This window comes from Alternaria postmessia (genome assembly GCF_024291825.1).
Source record: "Alternaria postmessia strain BMP 2775 chromosome Unknown scaffold_2, whole genome shotgun sequence".
Classification (NCBI taxonomy): Eukaryota; Fungi; Ascomycota; class Dothideomycetes; order Pleosporales; family Pleosporaceae; genus Alternaria; species Alternaria postmessia.
In genome coordinates, this window is record NW_026260075.1 from 226,094 (window position 1) to 250,195 (window position 24,102).

At 51.7% G+C, this 24,102-nt stretch overlaps 7 protein-coding genes across 7 annotated transcripts; 4 read left to right on the plus strand and 3 right to left on the minus strand.

The window, feature by feature from the left end:
- Positions 1-90: 90 nt before the first annotated feature.
- J4E82_000502 (uncharacterized protein) lies at positions 91-3,606 on the plus strand (the record flags this gene model as incomplete). Its single annotated transcript, XM_051726823.1, has 7 exons — positions 91-131; positions 226-290; positions 340-415; positions 479-720; positions 768-1,010; positions 1,059-3,463; positions 3,520-3,606. 7 exons carry the CDS (start codon positions 91-93, stop codon positions 3,604-3,606), a joined length of 3,159 nt encoding a protein of 1,052 aa, XP_051593248.1.
- Positions 3,607-4,093: 487 nt separating this feature from the next.
- J4E82_000503 (uncharacterized protein) lies at positions 4,094-4,504 on the minus strand (the record flags this gene model as incomplete). The annotated part of the gene is made up of 1 exon (XM_051726824.1): positions 4,094-4,504. One exon carries the CDS (start codon positions 4,502-4,504, stop codon positions 4,094-4,096), a length of 411 nt encoding a protein of 136 aa, XP_051593249.1.
- A 755-nt stretch (positions 4,505-5,259) lies between these two features.
- J4E82_000504 (uncharacterized protein) lies at positions 5,260-5,983 on the plus strand (the record flags this gene model as incomplete). Its single annotated transcript, XM_051726825.1, has 2 exons — positions 5,260-5,645; positions 5,704-5,983. The coding sequence occupies 2 exons, from the start codon at positions 5,260-5,262 to the stop codon at positions 5,981-5,983; spliced, it is 666 nt and encodes a 221-aa protein (XP_051593250.1).
- A 1,720-nt stretch (positions 5,984-7,703) lies between these two features.
- Positions 7,704-9,881, plus strand: J4E82_000505 (uncharacterized protein; the record flags this gene model as incomplete). The annotated part of the gene is made up of 1 exon (XM_051726826.1): positions 7,704-9,881. One exon carries the CDS (start codon positions 7,704-7,706, stop codon positions 9,879-9,881), a length of 2,178 nt encoding a protein of 725 aa, XP_051593251.1.
- Positions 9,882-9,956: 75 nt separating this feature from the next.
- J4E82_000506 (uncharacterized protein) lies at positions 9,957-11,336 on the minus strand (the record flags this gene model as incomplete). Its single annotated transcript, XM_051726827.1, has 2 exons — positions 9,957-10,505; positions 10,584-11,336. The coding sequence occupies 2 exons, from the start codon at positions 11,334-11,336 to the stop codon at positions 9,957-9,959; spliced, it is 1,302 nt and encodes a 433-aa protein (XP_051593252.1).
- A 945-nt stretch (positions 11,337-12,281) lies between these two features.
- On the minus strand, positions 12,282-16,005 carry J4E82_000507 (uncharacterized protein; the record flags this gene model as incomplete). The annotated part of the gene is made up of 8 exons (XM_051726828.1): positions 12,282-12,591; positions 12,646-12,958; positions 13,008-13,191; positions 13,245-13,378; positions 13,608-13,708; positions 14,734-15,612; positions 15,661-15,802; positions 15,855-16,005. 8 exons carry the CDS (start codon positions 16,003-16,005, stop codon positions 12,282-12,284), a joined length of 2,214 nt encoding a protein of 737 aa, XP_051593253.1.
- A 210-nt stretch (positions 16,006-16,215) lies between these two features.
- On the plus strand, positions 16,216-17,186 carry J4E82_000508 (uncharacterized protein; the record flags this gene model as incomplete). The annotated part of the gene is made up of 2 exons (XM_051726829.1): positions 16,216-16,459; positions 16,552-17,186. 2 exons carry the CDS (start codon positions 16,216-16,218, stop codon positions 17,184-17,186), a joined length of 879 nt encoding a protein of 292 aa, XP_051593254.1.
- Between the last annotated feature and the right edge of the window lie 6,916 nt (positions 17,187-24,102).

A 24,102-nucleotide genomic window follows, 5' to 3' on the forward strand; every position in this document is an offset into this window, starting at 1 on the left:
GCCTTCTCGACACGGACCCACAGCCTTTCATTTCTACAGTTACCTGATACCACCAACAACTAAACCAAGAAGGGGCTTACGGCGAGCAAGATGGCGCTCTACGGAAGCTCGCGCAACGTGGACATGGGGAAGTACGTATACCATCACCATCATGCCGGACTGGGCCAGACACACATAGGAACCCGTTGCTGCATTGTTCAGAGTACAGGCTAAAGAATACCACAGGCAGGAGTCGGAGCTTGCCATAAACATTCGTAAAGCCACAAGCATCGAAGAGGTCTCACCCAAGAGTACGTGCCGAACCCCCCGAGATCGCGAGCGAGGCTTATATTGGCACAGGAAAACATGTGCGAGCATGCATTGTCTACACGTGGGACCACAAGAGTTCTGCCTCCTTCTGGCAGGGCATGAAAGTGTAGGTCAACTAAGGCGCATCCATAGTGTCCAAACTGCGACCAATGCTGATAGCATATTCCAGGCAGCCAATTCTCGCCGACGAGGTGCAAACATTCAAAGCGCTCATTACGGTCCACAAGGTCCTACAGGAAGGCCATCCCATCGTTCTCAAGGAGGCGCAATCGAACACCAGCTGGCTTGAGAGCTTATCACGCGGCTCCTCAGTCGGCGAAGGCATGCGAGGATATGCGCCGCTTATCTCCGAGTACATCTACTATCTCATGGCCAAGCTTGCCTTCCACCGACAACACCCGGAGTTCAATGGTACGAAAGTTGGTAGCAGGGCACAAGCATTGGGCTGATTGGAACAGGAACCTTCGAATACGAGGAGTACATCAGCTTGAAGTCGATCAACGACCCCAACGAGGGGTATGAAACCATTTCGGACCTTATGACCCTACAGGATCAGATCGATGCTTTCCAGAAGCTCATCTTCTCTCACTTCCGAAGTGGCGCGAACAATGAGTGCAGGATAGCGGCGTTAGTGCCGTTGGTTCAGGAGTCGTATGGTATCTACAAGTTCATCACTAGCATGCTGCGCGCGATGCATACAAGTAAGTGACAGGACTTCGGCCAAGTTGCAACCCAGCTAACCAGTGTAGCACTCGGTGACGATGAAGCGCTCTCGCCTCTACGCGGACGATACGATGCGCAGCATTACCGTCTCGTCAAGTTCTACTACGAATGCTCGAATCTGCGATACCTGACAAACCTCATCACAGTACCAAAGCTGCCACAAGAACCACCAAACCTACTTTCTGAAGATGAGAGTGCGCCGGCGCTACCTAAACGACCACAAAACGAAAAGCCTGCGGAACCCACACGCGCTCCCTCGGTCGACCCAGAGCCGATCAACGAGTTTTGGAAAGACAACCAGCGTAGGCAGCAAGAGGAATACGAAGCCGAACAGCAGCGACTACAGCGACAATGGGAGGAGGCTCAACAGCAGCAGCAACAGCAAGCGATGCAAGCACAACGTGACTTCGAAGAGCAACAAAGGCTCCAGGCAGAACAAGCTCGGTTGGCGCAAGAGCAACTCATGCGCGATCAGTATCAACAGCAGACACAGGGGCGTCTTGCTGAGCTTGAGCGGGAAAACCTGAATGCGCGCGCACAGTACGAACGCGACCAGCTCATGCTACAACAATACGACCAGAGGATGAAGGCTCTAGAAGGCGAGATCAACCAAATGAATCAAAACTTCCAACAGCAAATGGGCTCGCGAGACGATCAGATAAGGGCACTTCAGGAGCAGCTCAACACATGGAGATCAAAGTACGAGTCGTTGGCTAAGCTATATTCGCAACTGCGTCATGAGCATCTTCAACTGCTGCAGAAGTTCAAGACAGTTCAGCTCAAGGCAAACTCAGCCCAGGAAGCCATTGATAGCAGGGACAGGTTGCAACGCGAACTGAAGACCAAGAACTTGGAGCTGGCAGATATGATCCGTGAGCGCGACCGAGCACTCATGGAGAAGGACCGCCACACTGGTGGTCACCGCGAGGAGACTGAGAAACTGAAGCGGGAACTCCGCGCTGCTCTGGATAGAGCCGACAACCTCGAGCGCGGCAAGGGCTCAGAACTCTCGGCAATGCTGTCGAGACACAACCGAGAAATTGCAGATCTTGAGGAGGCGCTGCGAAACAAGACCCGTACGCTAGATGAGTTCCAGATGAAGTACCGCGAAGGTGATTCTGACTTGGAGCGTCAACTGCGTGACAAGGAGGAGGAGCTGGAGATCTTCCGTGCCGGTATGGACCAGACACTGCTCGAACTCAACGAGCTGAAGCTCAATGCCGGCACGAACGATGATGTCCTGGACGGCCACTTGGATACCCTTATCCAAGACAGTCTTCAGAAGATCAACGACATCATCGACTCGGTCCTCCAAAGTGGTGTGCAACGTGTCGACGATGCGTTGTACGAACTGGACTCTCCTATGCAGGCTGGTAACCAGAACGCTACTGGTCCGTATGTGCTCTCGCAGATTGAGAGGGCATCGACATGTACCATGGAATTCTCGACCGCGTTCAACAACTTCATCGCTGACGGGCCGAACGCAAAGCACGCTGAGGTCATTAACGCCGTTAACAACTTTGGTGGCGCGATAGTTGATGTTTTGGTGAACACCAAGGGATTGACGCGATTCGCTTCTGACGAGAACAAGGCCGACCAGCTCATTGGTGGTGCAAGGACTTCTGCAATGTCAACCATCAGGTTCTTCCGTAACGTCCAGTCAGTGCGCATGTACGACATGGACGCAGAGCAGAAGATCAACGTTGTCATCAACAACAGCACCGAGGTTGTGCGCAACTTGCAGAGCTTGTCTAAGCTTGCAGACGCGTTCGCGCCCAAGAGCAAGATCACCAATGCCTCTGGCGACCTTGGCGATCTGGTTGACAACGAGTTGACCAAGGCAGCCAACGCCATCGACGCGGCGGCCGAGCGTCTGGCGAAGCTGATGAAGAAGCCAAGGGACCAGTACTCAACCTACGAGCTCAAGATCCACGACTCCATCCTCGAAGCCGCCATCGCCGTCACGAATGCGATTGCTCAGCTCATCAAGGCAGCGACAGAATCGCAGAAAGAAATTGTTCGCGAAGGCCGAGGAAGCATGTCCAAGACGCAGTTCTACAAGAAGCACAACCGCTGGACCGAAGGTCTCATCAGTGCTGCCAAGGCCGTCGCCACATCGACAAACATGCTCATCGAGACCGCCGACGGTGTCATCTCCGGTCGCAACTCGCCTGAGCAGCTCATTGTCGCTTCCAACGACGTCGCTGCTTCCACCGCTCAGTTGGTGGCTGCCAGTCGTGTCAAGGCCAGCTTCATGAGCAAGACGCAAGACAGGCTCGAGGGTGCATCCAAGACTGTCACGGCGGCTTGCAGGTCGCTCGTCAGGCAGGTACAGGAGATTATCGCCCAGAAGAACAGGGACGAAGGCCAGGAAGTCGACTACAGCAAGTTGGGCGACCACGAATTCAAGGTTCGCCAGATGGAGCAGCAGGTATGTGAACACCGAACATTGTTTGAAGAGGAACATGTACTAACAGATCAATTTAGGTCGAGATTCTGCAACTCGAGAACTCGCTTGCACAGGCTAGAACGAGGTTGGGTGAGATGCGTAAGCTTTCTTACCTCGAAGAGTAGATGTATGCACATTAGCGCTTTGCTTTGTGGAACATGGTCGATTCATCGTTGATAGTTGCGATTCATCCTTGTGTCTCGTTGTAGCGACATGCTAGGAAGAAAATTTAATCCTTCTTTTTCCATCGCTGACGAAAGATTATGTGCTTGACCTTGATCAAAATAAAGACCTTTTTGCATACAATGGAGTTTTTGGTGCCTATCGTTGGGTCTGCAAATACAAACAATCTCAATCATGGGTCAAGAGATCATGCTATTGATAGACTGAAGCTTCCAGTCGAGGGATTTTGCTTGCTACCCTATGTCTAACGGGCAGTCATACTTGCCTTGCAGGCGTTGACGGGCGATCATTCCCCCCGTACAGTGCACCTAACAAGTGCCCATCTCATCCTGATCTTTTTCCTCAGGCTATCGCTTTCTCTCGCAAAGACTCCAGTTGGGGTATTCTACCAGGTTTCATGCTGGTCACTGTCACCTCTCTTTCTGCCCGTTATCCCGTCCTGAATCTTTCTACCTGTAGATCCAATGGAAAACCATCCTTCTCCTGTCTCTTGTATATGGTAATAGCCTGCGGTACGGTGAACATGACATTTTCACCGAGCTTCATCTCCTCTTTTGTCGCAGCCCGCCTCTTCGTGACTGAGCGTGTCACCCTGATGTTTGTTTTCTCTTTGGTTGTGCGCGCTTCGTTCATGACTTGCTCCTCATACTCCCGAAAGATGCGTTTCTTCGCATTTCGCTCAGAGCGTGCCTCTTTCTGCTTCTTTAGGACAGAGCCTGATTCCTTAATGGTTGGTTCCTTCTCGACCGCACGATCTATCTTCGCAGGTTCAGCTCGGTTGTCCTGGGAACCATGCTTCCTGTTTTCATTATACTTGTAATTGTCCTGGGAACGGAGCATCGGTGAAGGGAGTAAGGGTGCGGTCCAATGATCAGCGTTTTGGATGATGGCACGATGAACGCGTCGGGGATGATCCAGTAAGCTTCTCAGTTGTCCGACTTCCTTGGTATCTTGAACCCCAGCCGTGCGTGTTAGTGGCTTTGTATTTATTCGACAGCTTGGTTTCTGATAGCCATGTCCGTAATGAGCGGTCCCATGTTTAGATCTGAAGGGAGCCGTGATTTGCAACCTTGTCCCTTTGCTAAAATATTAGAAGTGAGGTTAGTCGATAATAAGAAAGCTAGGTTTGTTCGAGAGTTCTCCCGTACAAATCCAGTGTATTACATAGATCTCCAGAGGTGTCTGTTCTGCGTTTGGCGCTCGTTCGGGCAATGTTTCCAGACTCGCGCAATGCTATCGGCCTGTTGATGTACTTGGGTCCATAACCTCGCCGTGGCTTGACGCGTTTTAGGTCTGTACCACTGCCAACATAGTTTAAACTACCGGATGTATCCGAAGACTGTGTTACAGTCATGTTGATCGTCCTTAATCGATGCCAGGAACAGAGATAAAGCAGAGAAGTTACAAAAAGTTGTTGGAGATGGTTGTGGGGAAGTGGGGCCGGGTTAGCGGGACACGCTATCACGTGTATCGGTAAGCGCGCCTTGAAGTAAACACGCCTGGGTTATGATGAGGGCAATGCGACAACGATAACGTTCACTGGACCGCTCCACGCCAGACTGCCACCCGCCATACTGGTTCACGATTACACCACTATGCCTACCGCTACGAACCCAGAGTCACGCTCTCCGTCTCCCACACCTGCCCGACCTATTGCTGATGCTCCTGGCCCGCGCGCGCAAGGTCTGATCAATGTCTTCAATCAGGCTTCAAAAGCGACCTTAGACAAGTGTTCGGCCAAGAACTTTGCTTCGTGTTTCCCCACGGCCGCGCAGTATAGCCCAGAGGTACTGGACAACTTGAGGGGGCAGATTGTGGATCAGCTGGACCGGACATGGAAGACCAACTTCGAGGACATCATGGAGAGGAGGAATGTTGTTAAGCTTCTCAATTCGCTAGATCAATGCATAGAAGATGCGAAATTAAGAAAGAGGCGCGCCGAAGCGAGCGCCAACGGTGGACCCGTTGAGATACCTGTGCCGTGAGTCCTGCAAAAGCACCAATTACTGTCGCTATTAAATACTAACCCATTACCAAAGACCCCATACCCTTACCCCGGCCGAAATACACTTGGCGCACCTCATGCCTTACCTCGAAAAGCAGGCGACAGAGATGAACACTAAGCTCGTCGAGACTCAGCAGTCAAATACCGAGCTACTTTCGACTGTTACTGCACAGCGTGCCGAAATAGAAGCCCTAGTACGAGGCCTAGAGAACGTCATACAAGATCTGGACGCTAGTGCACAAATAATGGCTCAAGACGATGTGCAAGACTTGAGCGGAGAGACTAGGGATCTCGAGATGGAGATGCGGACATGAGGCTGGAGAAGACGCAGTGACTTCAAGACTCTGTCGACCTTTCCATTTCGAATACGTCGAAACCCATCACGACCCCATCCCGAGTGCGCCACGAGCTGGATCATCAGCTACAGAGTGCCAGCACCGGATTCGAATACACTCCTACCTACATAGATAGGGCTCTCACCAGAGTCTGGGACAGCTAGTTTGCATGGGATATGCTTTGACTCAATAGGCGGAGGACTGAGGAGGGCTTCTTGCGACACGTGGTGGAATGGAAGTATGATGCCGGACGCAGCGCCGTCGTATAGCAGTCGCTATGGATGGGAAGACAAAGAGGAAGCACCAAGTTGTGGAAAACAATGTCTGCGAGCCTAATAAGGAGGCAAGTCTTCGATGTGGATTCCTGAGTGTAGAGTGGCTGATCTGGTTGTCAAGTCAACCTTTCAGGACAAACGAATCCCAACTCGACGAAAAGCTGCGAGAGCTCTTGCGATTCGTTCTGTTATTCATATACGCTTGCCTCTTTCAACAGCTTGGAGACTGAGTATAGCAAGACCCGAGAGATGCTGAAGAATGCAAACTTGGACTGAGTGCGATGTCGATGCAAAGCCTAATGACAGATAAAGGAGTTTTTCATGCTTCGATGTTTTAGTTCACAGTGTTTCACACAGACGTCGAGATTCTTTGTCGACATAGGGCAGGGAAGTCGCTCCTAGCTTTGGGGAATGTGTGGGGTAGCTCCAGCCGGAGGTTGTTCGACCGAGCCGACCCCTCGAATATGCTCATCAACACCAGTCTTGTACGAAGTGTCGCCGGCACAATTACGTAGTCAGATTCTCTACATGGTATCGTATTCCGACTACGAGCACCCATCATGATGCTCTAGCGGAAAACAACGTTATTGGAGGATAATTTGTGGAGAGGATTGCTACCTTTGATGCGGAGAGCGGGTACCCGTACCTAGGAAAGATGAAGACCTGGTCTTGATCAGGGTAGTTTCTGGGGTAGATCTGCGGCTTCTCAGGCTAATATCTCATCCTAAGTATTTTTCATAACAGTCGCGGAAGATACCGACTACGCACGAGGGGAAGTGACGCAGGAGACCATGTTCCAGCTCCTCTTACGGTAGTTGGTCCTCTCGCTACCAAAGGGACTATAAGGTCTTGGGCATGGCCAATAGCTTCTGAGGCGAACACAGCTTCGCTAGAAGGCTAGCATGGCTACTAGGTTCATTTGCTTAGGGTTCTTATCCCTATATAACGATCTAGTGGGAGCATATGCTGTACAAACACGAAATTACGATACATCATCTACCGGTCGTGAACGCGTGAGTATCAATACAGACTGGCGGTTTTGGCGATCTGAGAAGAACCCGGATGGAATCACCTACGACAACCGCACCGATACGCCCCAAGGGAACGTCACATACTTGAGACCATGGATTCTCCCAGGCGCCAACGAATTCATACAAGATGTGTCGAAGCACTATGAAGCCCCATGGACTAGTCCTATTGTCAACACTCCGTACATACAAACCTCCTTCGATGACAGTTCTTGGGAGGATGTTACGTTGCCGCATGATTGGGCAATCAAAGGGCCATACTACATAGGAGATCCAACTCCTATTACAGGTGGGATGGCAAGGTTACCGTCGCAAGGAGTAGGGTATTACCGAAAGAAGCTATCAATTTCCAATGAAGATGCGGGAAAGGTGATCTACCTTGACGTCGATGGTGCAATGTCTTACGCTATGGTTTGGCTCAATGGCAATTTGGTAGGCGGTTGGCCATATGGGTACAACTCATTTCGTCTTGATCTCACGCCTTACTTGCAGCCAGGCAACGAGAACCAGTTGGTAGTCCGGCTCGACAATCCCATAGACTCTTCGAGATGGTATCCAGGTGCTGGTCTTTACCGGAATGTCTGGTTGACTAAGGTCCAGCCGATTCACGTTTCCAATTGGGGAGTCCATGTTTCGACACGAGATGTAAGTGCAGAAGCTGCGACTGTCGACATCTCAGTCCATGTGGAAGCCAAAAATAATGCGAGTCAAGAGGTTGAAGTTGCTACCGACATATACATCTACGATGCAGAGGTGAAGAAGATGGGAGAAAAGGTGGCAGAATTTCCTAGGACAAGTCTAATGCTGTTCGGAAGCAAACAATCCACGAACGCTACAGTTGCAATTGAGGACCCTCACCTGTGGGGACCTCCGCCAAACCAAAAGCCGAACATGTACGTCGCTGTTACCAGTCTGTTGAGCCACAACAGTAGTATTCCAATCGACACGTACGAGACACACTTCGGCATCCGGTCGTTTACCTACAGTGGCGAAGAAGGGCTTTCCGTTAACGGAGAACGCCTACGAATCCAAGGCGTAGACCAACACTGCCATGACCTTGGAGCTCTCGGGAGCGCGTGGAACGATCGTGCAGCTAAACGCCAATTGGAGGCTCTGCGAGAACTCGGAGTGAACGCTATCCGCATGGCGCATAATCCACCGGCACCAGAGCTTCTCGACATGACCGACAGTTTCGGCTTTGTAGTCATGGACGAAATCTTCGACAGTTGGGAACAAAAGAAGACAGACAACGATTTCCATCTCATTTTTCCCGAATGGCACGAAGCTGATCTTCGCTCCTTTGTTCGAAGGGACCGTAACCACCCTTCCATTTACTCCTGGAGCGTAGGCAACGAAGTCGGTGAGCAAACATGCTGCGGAGATCGAGGCTACGAGATAGGTCGCCTACTGAACGACATTGTCAAATCTGAAGACCCTAGCCGACCCGTCACAGCGTCCATGAATGTAGCGAAACCAAACATGACCTTCCCTGAGGCCTTCGACATCCTGAGCTTGAACTACCAGGGAGAAGGTATCCGCGATACACCTCAGTACTCTTTCACAAACGGCACGCGGACCCCACCGCAGTACAAACCCTTCCACGATGCCTTCCCGGACAAACTGATAGCAGAAAGCGAATCTGCGGCTGCACTAAGCTCACGAGGTACCTATCTCTTCCCCGTCACAGACCTCAATAGCGCCTCCGTGAACGACACAAATGGCGGTGGAAACTCGTCTCTCTACTATGTCTCCGCCTATGAGCTTCATACCGCAAACTTTGGCTCCTCGGCTGACAAAGTATTTGCCGCGCAAGACGCGAATCCCTTTGTCGCCGGCGAATTCGTATGGTCAGGCTGGGACTACCTAGGCGAGCCGGAGCCTTACTACGACGCTCGCAGTTCCTATTTTGGTGTTATTGACCTTGCTGGATTTCCAAAGGATCGGTATTATCTGTATCAGGCAAGGTGGCGACCAGATGTCAAAATTGCACATATAGTACCGCAGCATTGGAATTGGGCTGAGAGAGTGGGCATGGTGACGCCTGTGCATGTGTTTACAAATGCTGAAGAGGCTGAGCTATGGGTGAATGGTGTGTCTCAAGGGAGGAGAAGCCTCAGTGCGTCCGAGTATAGGGCTAGGTGGGATGAGGTTGTGTATCAGCCTGGTGAGGTCAAGGTGGTAACGTACAAGGGTGGAGAGGAATGGGCGACGGAAAGTGTGAGCACAACTAGGCCACCAGCCGCATTAAGGCTTACGGTTGATCGAGATGAGATTTCGGCTGACGGGCTGGATCTTTCTTTCGTTACGTTGGAAGTGGTGGATGGTGAAGGGAATGTTGTGCGCAATGCTCACCACACAATTGACTTCGCGATCGAAGGGCCGGGAGATATTGCTGCTACGGACAATGGGTTCGAAGCAGACTTTGTTCCGTTCCACTCTCTGCAGAGGGATTCATTCAATGGACTAGCATTGGCTATCGTGAAGGCGAGGAAGGGAAAACCAGGTTCTCTGACAATCACGGCTATGGCAGAGGGTCTAGAGGTGGGAACTGTCACCATCACCACAAAAGACTAGATGTAGACACGCTTTCAATTCCATCTCGCAGAAAATTTGATAGTGTCGCTCGCCTGCACAATGCTTCTTCCAGCTCTAAGGCATATAGCACTTGAGCAGCGAGCCCAAGCTCAACTCACTCCCTGTCTGCAACAAAAGATTCAAGGCGCCAGTGCCAAGATACACAGGACACTTGATCGCCTGTGCCTCATCTACAGCCTGCTTCAGTGATTCCGCGTACCCTCCAAGTGCTTTCCCTTTGCCATCTTCTTTGCCCTCCAAAACCGCAATCATCTTCGCACCTGCGTCCTTGAACATGCTACTTCCGCCTGCAGCATCACAGGCCAACTCGTAAAATTGTGCCAGAGGAATGCCAACGTGTTTGGCTAAGCAAATGGCTTCCGCCGCAGAAACGAGGTGGATACCGGTTAGAAGGTTGACGACAAGCTGGAGTTTTGCTTCTTTGTCTTCGGCTGAGAGACTGCTCTGGATGCTGGTGACGGGTTCAGAAGTCCATAGGCGGACAATGCCAGCGTCATCGTTAGCTCCCCAGCCCCGGTCGAGCGCGGAGAAGTAGACTTGTTCTGCGGCTGAACAGAGGGTTGCTGGGAACGCTACACTGCGAGCTGTAGATGTGATGATGCCCTGTATTCCTTGTCAGCACGTAGTCATGTCGTCTCGTCTCTTCGAAAATGGGATCTCGGAAGACACGGAGTTACTCACAGTATCCTTCAGAATGATAGTCACGGCACTTGCCCCTGGGAAATAATCCTCTTTCAAAGTCCTCTGACTGCGATTCTCAAACATCCAGCTCCACCCAGTACTCCCCAGCACCTTATCGTACACATCCTTGCCGTTCAAGCCCAGCCTAGCAGCGAAACCATATGCTTCGCTGAGAGCAAGAATCTGAACTGCCGCAAGGACTTGATGAACCATCTTCATATTGCTACCCGCGCCAATACCGCCATCGACAATGAAGAGCTTGGAAGGTGCGGACATCTCCTCTAGCAACCATTGACCTTTCTCAAAAGCCACAGACGAAGCACCAGCCATGATGGACAAAGTGCCGTCTGCTGCTCGTCCTGCACCACCAGAAACAGGCGCATCGATGAATAAGATATCGTCCCGGCCGATATCTACTAGCTCTTTCTCTACACTCTTCGCGTATGCGCTGGGTACTGTTGAGCACAGCAAGAGCGTAGCACCTTTTGGTAGCGCACCCACAATGCCGTCTTTATCGAAAAGCGCAGGCTGAGCTTGCCAAGCAGCGGCGACCATGACGATATAGAAAGGCTTGTCTTTTGCGGACTCCGAGAGTGAAGTTGATGGAGTGCCACCAGCGGCCTTGAACTTCTCGAGCGAAGGTGGGTAGAGGTCGAAACCGGTTACAGGGTAGCCCTGCTTGACGAGATGTGTTGCCATGCCCATTCCCATGGCGCCTAGGCCACAGAAGCCGATTTCAGGCTTGGATGACATTGTTGTTGTGTTTTAGCGGATTCGTCGTTCAATATTTCCAAGGTAATCTCTAGCAATTCTATTGCTAAACGTCAACGAGCACTGTGCTGGAATCGTGTTCAGTAACTGGAGTGAGAAACTGTCGTTTTCCTGTTTCTTCCACTACAACCAATGTCTAGCTCTTTCTCAAGTAAGGTCTATTAGATATAGATCATGAAGTTAAGGTTTGGAGTCACAATATCAAAGATAAAACATCGACCACGTACATCTCTCATATCACCCCACCCGGCCCGACGTCACGCACTACTCTCGTTCCCCAGGAAAAGTGGCCTTGGTCCGGCAAAAGACCCGTCTTCGGTCATTGATATTCATCCTGGTTGCCCCGCACTATGAGCAAAACCGGCAAGGCGGAGTATTGCTCACCCGCCGAAAGTGGGTCGTCGGCAAATGACCGATGGCATTCTATGTTGGGGAAGCCGGATGCGCAGAGAATGCATAAGGAATTTCGGCGTGTGCGCCGCCTCGAGGACGCATCTCTTGGATATGACAGTTATCTTTGTGGTCCTAGTCTACGTTCGGGTTAACATTCGCCGTTACTGGAAGCCGGTCTTGACTTGAGAGGACGGAATTGACACCAAAGACTGCAAATGTAACTCGTTTCTTCAGAGAAGCGTGTATATTATTCTCATTATCATATTACTGCAAACTTCCTATAAACGTACCACGCGTTGAAAATCGTCAAAAAGTCATGAAATCCGTATACGCAAAACTAGACCTCAGCTTCCAGTGAGATTGATAACCAGAAAGCTTTCAATCACATCGCCCAAGCCGCATGGAACGGATATATCGGATCCAAAACTGCAGTGCCATCGCTCATTCCATCAGGGGTATAAGTCGCCAGTCCTTGCGAAGACGGACTATTAGTTGACAGAGAGTGAAACACTGCTCAAATCATCAGTGGTACATCTAAGCAGCAACAATCCTCTCGTCCTCACGACCACGCTGATGCTCACTAGCGATGGTCGAGTTAACATCGTCATCAAGGTCCTCACGGTCGTCGTAACCGTTGCCCTGGTGCTGCTCGGCGGGGATCCATAGGCCAGACTCCCTGTCGAGAGCCTGGTCTTGGCCAGAGAGGTCGACACCCTCACCCATGTTGCGGTTCTGGTTGCGGCGGCGCTGAGAAAGGGTGCGCGATCGCTGGGAGAGCTTGGAGGAGACGGAGGCATTCTGGGACACCCAGTTGGTAAGAGCATCCTCACAGTCTTGGATGATGCTGTAGTGTGTCAGTAGATGTTTTTCTTGGGGCAAGGAAGGAGAGTTGACTCACGCCTTGCTAGCCTCGTAGCCGTCGTAAGCTTGACGGGTTTCTCCAGGAGTAACTGGTGTATCGTCGACAAGTTCGAGGAGGTGCTTTCCGTAGCCAGCGATGATGGCCAGCTTCTCGCAGTGCTCGCGCATGGCGTCGAATTGGTAAGTGAAAGCTGCCTTGAGCTTCTCACGAGTGATGTTGGAAAGCTGGGCTTCGGCGACCAGAGACTCGGCCTCGGCACGTACGAGCTCCTGCTCAAGGACAACAATCTTGGGGGAGTTGGGCTCCTTGTACTTCAACTGGGCAATCTGGTCGGTGATCTTCTGCTTGCCTATACGACTGTAAGCGTCTTTCTGGTGGTACACATGTGATTAACTTACGGTCACGGCTGGGCTGAACGGAAGCTTCAATGTTGCGGATGCTCTTGATAGTGACACGGTATTGGTCGTAGCGGTCAACATACTGGTCCTCGAGCTCACCGATTTCGTAGATGAGAACTCCGAGCTTGTCAGTGACGTCAGAGACGTCGTCGTCGCAAGCCTCGCCCCAAATGGAGAGTTGTTGCTGTGTGACTAGTCAGTACTACGTAGGGTTGCACAGGGGCAGTGCAAACTTACTGCGACCTCCATACGCTCCCTAGAAACCAGCTCCATGCTGCGCATGACGTTCTTCTCCATCTTTACAAGTTGTGACAACTTCTTCGCAAGGTCAGGTCCGAAGGCACCGGCAGACTTGTGGCGGAAGGTGTGGCCTACACAGCAGAGAATCAGTTAGCAACTATAACATAGACAATGATATTTGTAACACTGTAGTGACCATCCGGTGAGATCCACTCGTGGAATACGTGCTGTTGCTGCATTATGCGACAAGGCGCTATTCACGCGGTGTGCGAAGGCGGCACTGCGCAGTCCTTATAGCTCATTTTTCGCACGAAACAAAAACGGTGCGAATGCAGAAAATCTCTAAAGTGGAAGACATACCAATGTTAGCCTTGCCAAAGAAGCGCCCGCTCTTGGTCGAGGACGAAGGTGGCGGGGGGCTCTGAATCTGCGACGCCGTGGGCGCGCGAGATTGGCGCATGCTGTATGTTCGGTGCATGTTGGCGTCGGTGTTGTAGTGATATATCGAGTATGAGTTGGAAGGGTGAGGCCGGGTACGAAGTTTTTTAGGTGTTGTGTTGATAGGGAAGGCGCAGAGATGTCGCAGTATGACGGAGGTTTTGTTTAGGGGAGTTCAATGACGTAGACCTTGCTTAGCCCCACCCTCCCGCGGCGATCATGTTCCCGGACACGCTACCCTCAAATCATTTGCACATCCTCCACACTGCGACATTGGCAATCCTTGATCAGCGTAGGGTATCCTTGCATTTTGCTTAACTTCAATGCTTCAATTGCGACCCTTCTCTGCGAATTGTACGCGCATACATGCCACATTGCATACACAGCCAGACAGCAGTCGCCCTGCTTGCGCTGATCTAGGCTAAGGCTAGAACAGTTGGCGCCAGTGGCTATGTCCTCTCCGGCTGATGTGACGTTGATGTGTGCCTGGCTCCGGGACCCAATGGGCGCCATGACAACCACGCTACCAAGAATGCATTTTCCCTAGACCCTTACAAGCAGTCATCCAAGTCAATTGGCATCCACGTTGTGTATCTACTAAGGGTCCTGCCATCTCATTTTACGATCATCTCAAGTTTGTGCGATGTGGCAAATCCATAGAAGCGATGAGGCAACTCGAGAGGGGTGTGTGATTCGAAAGCCGGGCGTTCCGCGACCTGTTTGAACAACGCTGGTGGGAAAGTGACTATCTTGGTTCTAAACTAGGTCATGCCATAGCAAGCATTGACCAGTGGCAGAATCTTGGTTTTCCCAAGGTCCAAAACTGACCATGTATAAAGCGTGCATAAAACATTGGGGTATATCGTCAACTCATCGTACTCAAATCTGGGAATACAATGCTCCATCGTGAAGCTGATTGGCGAAGACGCTGAGTATACTTCCAGCTTCGCCTAGGCCACTGCTAGGACGCAGAGCCCAAAAGATGAGTTCGCCCTCCCGAGGTGACCGACGGTGGTGCACAGCTAGGGATGCTAAGCTTATTGCGAACACGGTTGTCACACCCAAGAGGGTGTTGATAAACAGCGCAGAGGGCAGCTCCGATCGAATGCGCTTCGATGATGCCAGCGGCTCCGAGACAATGACATTTTTTCGCTGTGAGAACATGGACAATCCAGGAATGTTCCCCAAGATCTCTTTTGCGCCGGCTAGCGTACTTGAAGCGAGAGTTCCTGATCTTGCCGTCCACGGTAAAGATGTACTTCTTGGCGTCTTCTTCACACCGGCGGAGACAGACCAGATATCTGCAGAGCTCACCTGTTCACTGCGGAATAGGTTCTCATGCAGCCTACCTATGTATGCTACAATGCGTGGGTATTTGGTCTGGAGAGTTTCTCTGAGCCATGCCTGGGGCACTGGCGGGTAGTACAGCAAGGACAAGTATCCAAAGGCAAGGCAATCCAGACTAGAGGGCTTGTCCCCACGGAAGAGGTAGTCGTGTTTTCCGAGTAGATCTGACAACGGGTCCAAGAGTTCGCCTGATAGAGCATCAAGTCTGAATCGTGCGGCGTACACCTGACCACCTAAGAGGCCGCCAAGACCCTTTCCACGCCCTATGCTCATGGCATTTGGTTGGCTTTCGGTAGGTATGCCGGCTGCCCGCTTGGCAGCCTCATATTCGGACGAAGCGGTACCTCGACCTGGCGCAAACCCCTCTTCGGCTGTGGTATCCACATCTAGACTACTCAATCCCATGTGCGCCGTCCTAGCTCTAGCGAGATCCCGTCGTTTCGGAGGGACGGTGTAGTTGGCATACCATGGGAGGATGGCAGTATACGCAGACGAGGTTATAGTGTTGTAATTTTCGGCAGAGACGTAGAGGGACAGGTCGATCAGAGGGGTTGCTGTAGATTGTAGAAATGTGATGAAACTGTAAACGTGTAAGAATACATATATCAACTCATGGATCGGTACCTACGCAGTCCTATCGGTCTGCTGTCGACTTGATAAGTTGACATCAAGGTCATTGGTGACTGAAGGGTGGTTGCGAAGGTATGCGACAATGTCCTCGAAGCCGGAGGCTGTTGCGACGTCGTCATCGAAGAGTATCGGTAAGCTCTCTGCGAGTGTGTAAGGGCCTGCTCTGGACACGATAAGTCATGGATCACGTACCTGTGGTGCCAATCGTGGGGTTGTGCTCGGCCACCAGTGACCATTCTCCTCTGGGGATGACACGCTGACAATGGGCGATTGTGGCTATGCATTCGGGCTCTATTGAAGAAAGCCCAAAGGCTGGGCCCCATACATGAAGCTCAAGCACCATATCTAGTGCTGTGTTGTGGTGCGTCGTGTGTGATTGTGATGCGCTGACGCCCACTTTCCGATCAACTTCTGCGCATGCCGATCGGAACTAGCGTCGGAACGCTCGCACGTGAACACGCATCATCATCGCCCGTGTCTATGCTGGCAGTTGCAATCACTTACTCACATCGTCAACATCGGGAATCAACGCTACACTCTCTAGTCCTTTGATATGGCACCACTTCGACGATACCTACGGATTACAAAGCATTCTGTTCTCGAGGTTCGCATCTATCTTGACCGACCCGCTGATGCTGAGGCATGGCTGTTGAAGCGCGACGACCCAGCACTACCACGCGTCATTGAGGCTATACGACCGCTTGTACTGCCCAAGCTCCGAGAGGAAAACGAGCGGGGTAGAGGCCGAGGTAGTGCCAAATCTAAAAAGAAGGGAGTAAAGGACGTCGTCGTTGAAGGTAAGCTGCATGGAAGTTTGATATCGTATCCACAGTACAGGCATCCCCGCATTGATGCTGCAGTCTTACTCAGACGGCTAACCTCACGTCAGATGATTTCGAGGTTTCCATCTTTTTGACGGACCTATCCTCCCGGCACTCCGTTCTGACCAAGCAAAAGATCTTCAAAGACAAGGCCCGCATCCAAAGCAATTCCGGGAAACTCACCAACTGGCTGACAAGTGGAACTAGCGATCAGCCTGTCGTTATCAACGAAGATGGCGCAGATCCGATCGTTATCAGAGAAGAAGACGATGACGAGCCCATCAATCTTGCTGACATCCCGGCAGCTGACCAATCTGGGAAACAGCCTAAGCGTTCAGCACGTCAAAGACGCCGAAGGAACGAGGATGAGGATGCTGCACTCAGCAATCGCAGCGATAGCGAAGGTTCGGATTTGTTTGTCCCTGAGCCCACCAATCGACGTCGGACCAAGGCTCGTACACAGGACGAAGACCAGGATAGTGACGAGGAGACACATGCGGATGATAAGAAGAAGCTTGGTCTCAACACATCATATGATGGCTTCAGTATCTACGGCCGTATACTGTGTCTTGTCATTAAGCGCCGTGGCGCACGAAACGTGGCAGGACCAAGTGGTGCAAATTCAAGCCAGGCTATGCTAGAGAATTGGGTTTCGACACAAGCTGTGGCAGAGCAGCTCGACGACGATGAGGACACTATGTGAATAGAATTAGCATCACTGTACTATATGACCGCCATCGAGTTAAGACAGTCGGATCTTGTTGCCGACTGACACGAGTGCGAGCTGACAGGGACGAAAATAACAACGCCGACCACTATTCGCCGACCCTGAACACGATGGGTTCTTGACAGGCTTATCCACGTGGACGCACTGTGCTGAACCATCACACCGGATAAATGCGCGGTTCTTCAGGAAGTCCCTGCGCATTAGGTGGCTTAGTGAACCATTTTCCCAGAGGAGTACAACATACGCCACGATATTCGCGCACCATTTTGTGCGTGCGCGTCTTTCTTATTTCCGCTGCAAACATGGTCCATATCGCATCCGGGGCTTGATGAGGACAATGAACCTGAAACTGAGCATATAGGGAGGGTTGATGTGTTCACTGTTGGAGAGTCGGCTGTTCGGAACGACTAGACGTATTACATACTGCACCTATGACCGGGGTCTATTCTTTTTTTATTCGATCGCAACGCTGAGTTCTGCGTCGGACAGCTCGTTGATCGAAAACAGCACTGGGGAACCGTTGCCTTGGCGCATTGAGACTCGGTGCTTTCCCGGCGAATACCCATCTGGATTCTCGTCTTTGTCTCCTCTGAGTCTCTGAGTGCTTCACCAGTAGCGCATCGGACTCGCCGGCCCCAAAATGGGTGGCGCAGCGTGCTCGCATGCTCGCTCTTGCCTGAGATTGAAGGCGCGTAAGCCACATAAGGTGCGGTAGCGGCGCCGAGAATGTTGCGCGTACCTGCAGCAACGTGCCTGAACATCGTTCTCCGCACCAAGCTATTGATCTGCTGATGACGATCAGCTTAATCCATCGTTCTCGGACCATGGCTGCCAAAACACGGGAAAATCAAGACTTTTATTCACAATGACGTTGTGATCGACTAGCCACCACTACGAATACGGAGCCGGTGGATAGAGTTCAATGCCAATACTACGTACTTTTTTGCGCCAACGCGAACATCGTGATCGTTGTTGTGAGCAGGCTTGCATGAGAATTGCGAGAGGCTTATTGATTCAAGCAACATGAGATGAAAAGCATGTAGGTCAAAAACCGCCGTTAATTTTACTTGGTAGACAGCCGTGCCTGCAGCTTCAAGGGACCCTTCTAGGGGCATGGCTTCAAACTGATGACCTGTCAATCAACGGCAGACAGACTAACGCTCGGTCTCTTCTCGTCTCTCCGCGCTGGCCAGTTGGTTGGAACGCTTGTCAGCCGAAAACGTCTTTTCCTGGGACCAGATCTTTGGCTCTGTAGCTTGACACCATGTCGCCTTGTCTTTCGCATTGGACTGTAACATATGCGCAATCCTTCCCCACTGTGCTGAAACGACAGCTTTTGAGAAGCGTTGAGACTGAACTAATGAACTACCGAAGGGGGTGGCGATGGTGAGGACGATGCTTTCTGCATTAGGTTTTGACGCACCAGCAGCCCCTGTAAATCTGGTCGCTTACTATCAACGATGAGCGCATCGCCAGAATCTTCTCCCCAGTCCTGGTGGGTAAGGGAAATCTTTTTTGCTTGTTGCGCACAGGCTTTCAGGGTACTGTAAACGCTTCGATAATCGTGATTTTCATCTCGCAGGTCGCAGGGGTAAAAGGTGGCATATTGCGAATGTCAATCAAACAAACGCCTATCTGAAGTCAGACGTAAACCCTGACCAGTCCACGTGGAGTTTGGCCAGCTGCAACAAGCGAGCAGCGGTGTTCCCTCCGTCCCTTCAGACTGGTTGACAGCTGCGCCAAGTGGCTGCATGGCGCCCGTTCAACTCTCTCCTTCCGGACCAGCCGAGCTTCTGTGATAACCTTTATCGAGCAGCCACTACCAGCCAGTTGCGGTCGCCGGAACACTTTGAGAAACAGGGCACACTGGGCGTCGGTAACTACTCCTACCTCGGACACAAACGCGAGCTAGGATTAATACGAGTTGCGCGAAGACGGCAAACCAAAAAGACAAAAATAATCATGACATGCCTTTGTGCGGTGCTTTGCATTCTCAGCCTAGCTGCCCACGAACAAACGTGTATACCCCGGCCAACCGATTCAGGATAGCAAGAGCAAAGTCATGCCTTGACCTCACACCGCCAGCACGGGCGCCAGCAGCTGTGGACATTGTGGAGCGGAAAATTCTAGGGGGCTTCGAAATTGGGTAGAAGCGTCAAAGAAGCACGGGAGAAGGTCGGCATAGGCGCTAGATCTTCCTGCGCTGGAGGTCGGTGGGTGTGTCCGACGTTGGCAAATAGGCGACGTCGCAAATTGTGTGACGGAAATTTACTGTCAATGTGTCAGAATTTGCTCTTGACACGCACGGCAACAGGAACCGAGCGATGCCTGTTCCTGATGCGCTCGCAAGCAAACCCTCTTACAAGCGGTCCCAAGGCGGCGACTGATGCATGCCAGCCCTGCGCACCGTCAAGATGAAAAGGAGGGCTACGTTTCATTCCTCACGACCGTTCGCACTAGGCATGTCTGCTAGTAAGAGCACGGTAGTGGTCAGGGAATAAGTGATGTCAGATGAGCGCAGACACTTCCCGTGGGTCAATCATGCCTCGCTGGGCCTGCTGCCTTGCCTGGAGGATGATGCGTTGTATGAACGACATGCCGCGACGGCGACAATACTGCGACAGGATTGGATCAACACGATCTTCACGCTGTCACGAGGCCGATGAAACGACAAGGCGGTAACGCGCAAGTTCGTGTTTCTTCTCCCCCCTGCTCATTAAGTGACCAGGATCAGCGATGTTTCGGCGTGCTTTAGCTTATGCACAAGCCAGGAGCCACCCCTTTCCTGCTCATCAGCCCAACGCCTCTTTCACCGCTTGGGCCGTGCCATGCCCTGCCTAGCATTATTACACACATCGTCAAAGTACGTAGCTGACCGACATTTTGGGGGTCTGCAATCTGAGCACAAACATAAATACGTTGACCCCCCACCATCGGAGTGTTCGTTTCATCATCCAGAGCCGAAGACTACAACACAAAGAGTATATCTCTACAGCCTACTACCACTACCACTACAACATCATCGTCATCCAACGAAGACTCCAACAACCAACTCAACACTTCCGCTCAACACCAGCCTAACAGCTCATCCTCACAAACCAACACAATGGCCGCCACTATCTACGACGAGTCCAACATGGCATCGCAGAACCTCCCACCTTGCCCTGGCCCACCACCAACCCGCCCTCTTCCTCCTGTCCCATCGAAATAGAGGACATGAACTCTCTACCTCGTTTTTGTCTTGTTCGACCTACACTTGGCTTTGGCGCATTTCAACATCGATATCAACTCCGCATCCTTAACCGAGCATCCTCAACGCGACCCACCTTACTACTCTATCATCCGACATCGATCTGCACCTTGCCGCCTGGTATGCCGCCATCATGCAGTGCATCTGCAGCATCCAGTACTACCTGATCTTTGGCGCACTCTGTGCCTCAGACTCAGAACAACTCCTTGTCACTCACCTGACATCCGCCGCGATTTCCGGTTAAAAGCAGACTAAGCTTGTCTTCGGAAAGCGACTCGACGCCAGTCTACCTTGCATCGCAAGCCTCCACGTTATTACGCCCTGCTATCATGTGGCATTGCTGCATGTACCAGGATCCGCTCGTCTCACTTCCGGCTACGATTGCATATCCCACACACGCTGGTTCGGGTGTCCGGAACGATCCTTCTCTATAGACGCCTACTTTACTTTGGCATATACACATCACAGTCCTTCTAATATTGAGCGTATTACTTGCTTTAGACTTGCATTAGTTGGCGCTTGGGATTGGTTGTGTGGCATCATAGCATCATTAGTTCTTGGAGTTCTATTACTGGTTAGGCGGCATCATAGCCAGGAGGAATACCCAATATCGTCTCGTAGCATTAATTGTTTGATCTAAGATCAATTACGCTTATACTTGTTCTATTCTCGTCCACAGTGAAACTCGCATGCAGTTGAATTCAAAGTCCCCTGTTCACTAATCCTTCGGCTTTCCCTTTCCATTTGGGGGCTAAAAGCCATGCTCAGTCGAGGGCAAGCCTCCAAGGCATCTTCCAGGGCATCTTCCGATAGAGACGTTTGCCTAGAGACGCCGCCAGGTTGCCAGCGCGCGCGCGATAGTTCCCTTGCACACCACCTCAGCTAACCGCTAAGGCACATGGCTGTGATAGGATCCACCGTTGCTTCACAAGCGCTGCAGCATGTTCGAGCGATCAGGTATGCCTCCTCCACAATCAGGCACCTGTACATTGCAAGCGCTTGGCCGCACACACGTGGGCTGTGTGACGTAGACTTGACAAGTTGAGTCGAGGGCCAATAAGTCGACTCGTTTAACCGTGTTGCATATTCAAGTGTCCCGCAGCTACCGAAACCTTCCGTGTGACCGGTTCACGTTGGAAATCACGGCACCACCCCGGCATGTGCAGGAACGTCGATACTTGCCGCAGCTTCAACTTGGAACGCTAATCAGCAAGACGGATACGGCCTCACACCACGAATGCGAATATTGGCAGGGCCGTTCTTGGTGGTTTGGCTCGGTTGCGCTTACCTAGCTCCAACCACGGCCATGTAGCCGTTCAGGCACAAGTGCATGCTCTTAGGAATCCATGCCCTGCTTTCAGCTGAGGCAGATGACTCCTCTATACGCAAAGCCAACCACCAGCTGCATTGCTAGTCGTACGCAGACGTGCGACCACTAAGACGCTAGATTAACACCGTCCTTCACTACTACAGCTTTGCATGTTGCACGACTTCACCGCTCAGCAAGACGTGCCCGCAACTCCACAGCCGTTAGCGGTCTGCCAGGTTGCAATACACTATCTCCCGCAGGACAGTACCCCTCCTTCAAACATCATCATCGTCAACATCAAGCAGCGCATCCCGCGGTTGCGCACTAAGTACCATTGTCGTGCCTACGCCGCAATCTGACGCCAATCTCCACTCGCCTGAGCGGGTCCGCCCACACCACGTTGGGGGCAGTCTCACCAAAAGTGGCAGCACCCTGAACGTGCTCGATCTCTGATACTCGGATGAGCATGCCGAATGTTCGCAGTAGGCGAACAGACACGGCTCGGCTTGCAACGTATAGTTTGCGCCTGTCCGAGCTGACGACCAGAGTCCTGCGCCTTGATGGCGCTCAGTAAGCAATTAGACTTTCGAACTGCGCCTTTGTCCCTCGTCCTCTGCTGTTGAAGCTTGAGTTATTGGCCCCAGACGACAAGGCTGCATTCCGGTCTGATGAATACGGACTTGAACAACCATGCAATCGGTCCTCCACGAGCACACAGACCTATCGCTTAGCTATCAAAACTCTCTCAGCACCGATCGTGCTAGGTAGGGCGAAGTACACAGTCAGCCACGTCTGTCAGACGTTAATTCATCCTGCAAGACGCGAGGCATTCCATGTACGCCATCGGCTGACGCAGGCTGCGCGTTACCGTGCGTACAACGTGTGGAAACCTGCAGTCGTCCTTCGATACATCAACTTTACGCAAGCCAGCGCGCATCAATCACATGCCCACGCAACTCTTCTGTGTGCGTCCGAGTGCATGCATGCTGCTCAATCCCTGGCAGATCATTCTGACTCACGTCCGCAATTCCACAAACCACGTTCCTTTTTCGCAGATCGTGGGTCCGCGGGCAGAGCATGCAGCCTTACTTTGCTGGTGCCTATCACATCCCAGCGCTGGAAAAGCCCGCTGTCAATCCATCCACGCTGACGGCCTTTTTTTGGGAACCTCTTCGGCGACTAGGTCACTCGATGTGAGTCACCTTCAGCGGTGTACCCAAGCTGTCACCGTTACGACACGGACGCCGTTGCGATTTGACCGTTGTCCCTTGTCACTATAACCAGGTCCTCGGATTTTGTCGCGCAAAAGGGAAAAGCCGTTGATTCTGTAACTGCCGGTTGCCGCTTGAAAACCCTTACATTTCTCACCGCTGTGTACGCAGTAGGTCATGTGGAGTCTTCGACGCAGCATCTGTAAGGAGGATTTTCAATCTCGTGACTTGTTGTGTGGGAATTGCGATGTTCGCCTATCACACTCCTACTGGTGATCATTACGCATAGTCACCACCAGCCAAGCATTGCGGCTGTAAGCGAACCGCGTTGCAGTAACTTCAAAGGAAGACCCCAGCACGGCAAACGTTGTGCCCGGTTGATCAAGCTCGGCGCAATTATTTTTCTTCTCTTTTACCTCGCCGAATGACACCGGTCGTCATTGTAATACCTCCGTCACCGTAACCCTCACCGACAAATTTCCGTTGTTTTCATGAAGATCATTGAAGCAAGTCTTGGACGAAATTTCTCTTACCCGCCTACTGCGGTGTGTGATACGCAATGCCTGCAAGATATAGTGCGACAACAAGGATGGGTGTCCTCCCTACACTTCGCTTGCGCAATCTGTTTCGTAGGCATTCAGGCATTCGTGGACAATACAATTCCACACCCACTCTTTCCCACACAATCGTGTGTGCTACCCTGTCGATCAAACAACAGCGCCCTGAACATGCCGTTCATGCACGTCGTCCGATATGGCAAAGTGGATTCTCTCGCCACCACGCCTGACATCTGAAACCCTAGCCATTATTCGTGCCATGATGCCATGATTCAATATTTGCCACACTTCTTATCGCCGCTGTTACCGCTGGCCTCGGACATTGCTGACTTACATGATCTACAGAATTGGAAATCTTCCGCTTCAGACGGTGCCTCGGGCATTCGGTAGATGTGAAGGCGGTGCTTATACTCATTAGCCGAGTCAGCGAGGTTGAGGCGTGCGAGATTAGATTCAGCCTATCTTTCATGCATCAGAACATGCAGTCTCTTGGGCATGACTGCCACATTGTAAGTTCAACTAGTTGAACTATACGGTATCGAAGCGGCTTAGACAACGTAAGCAA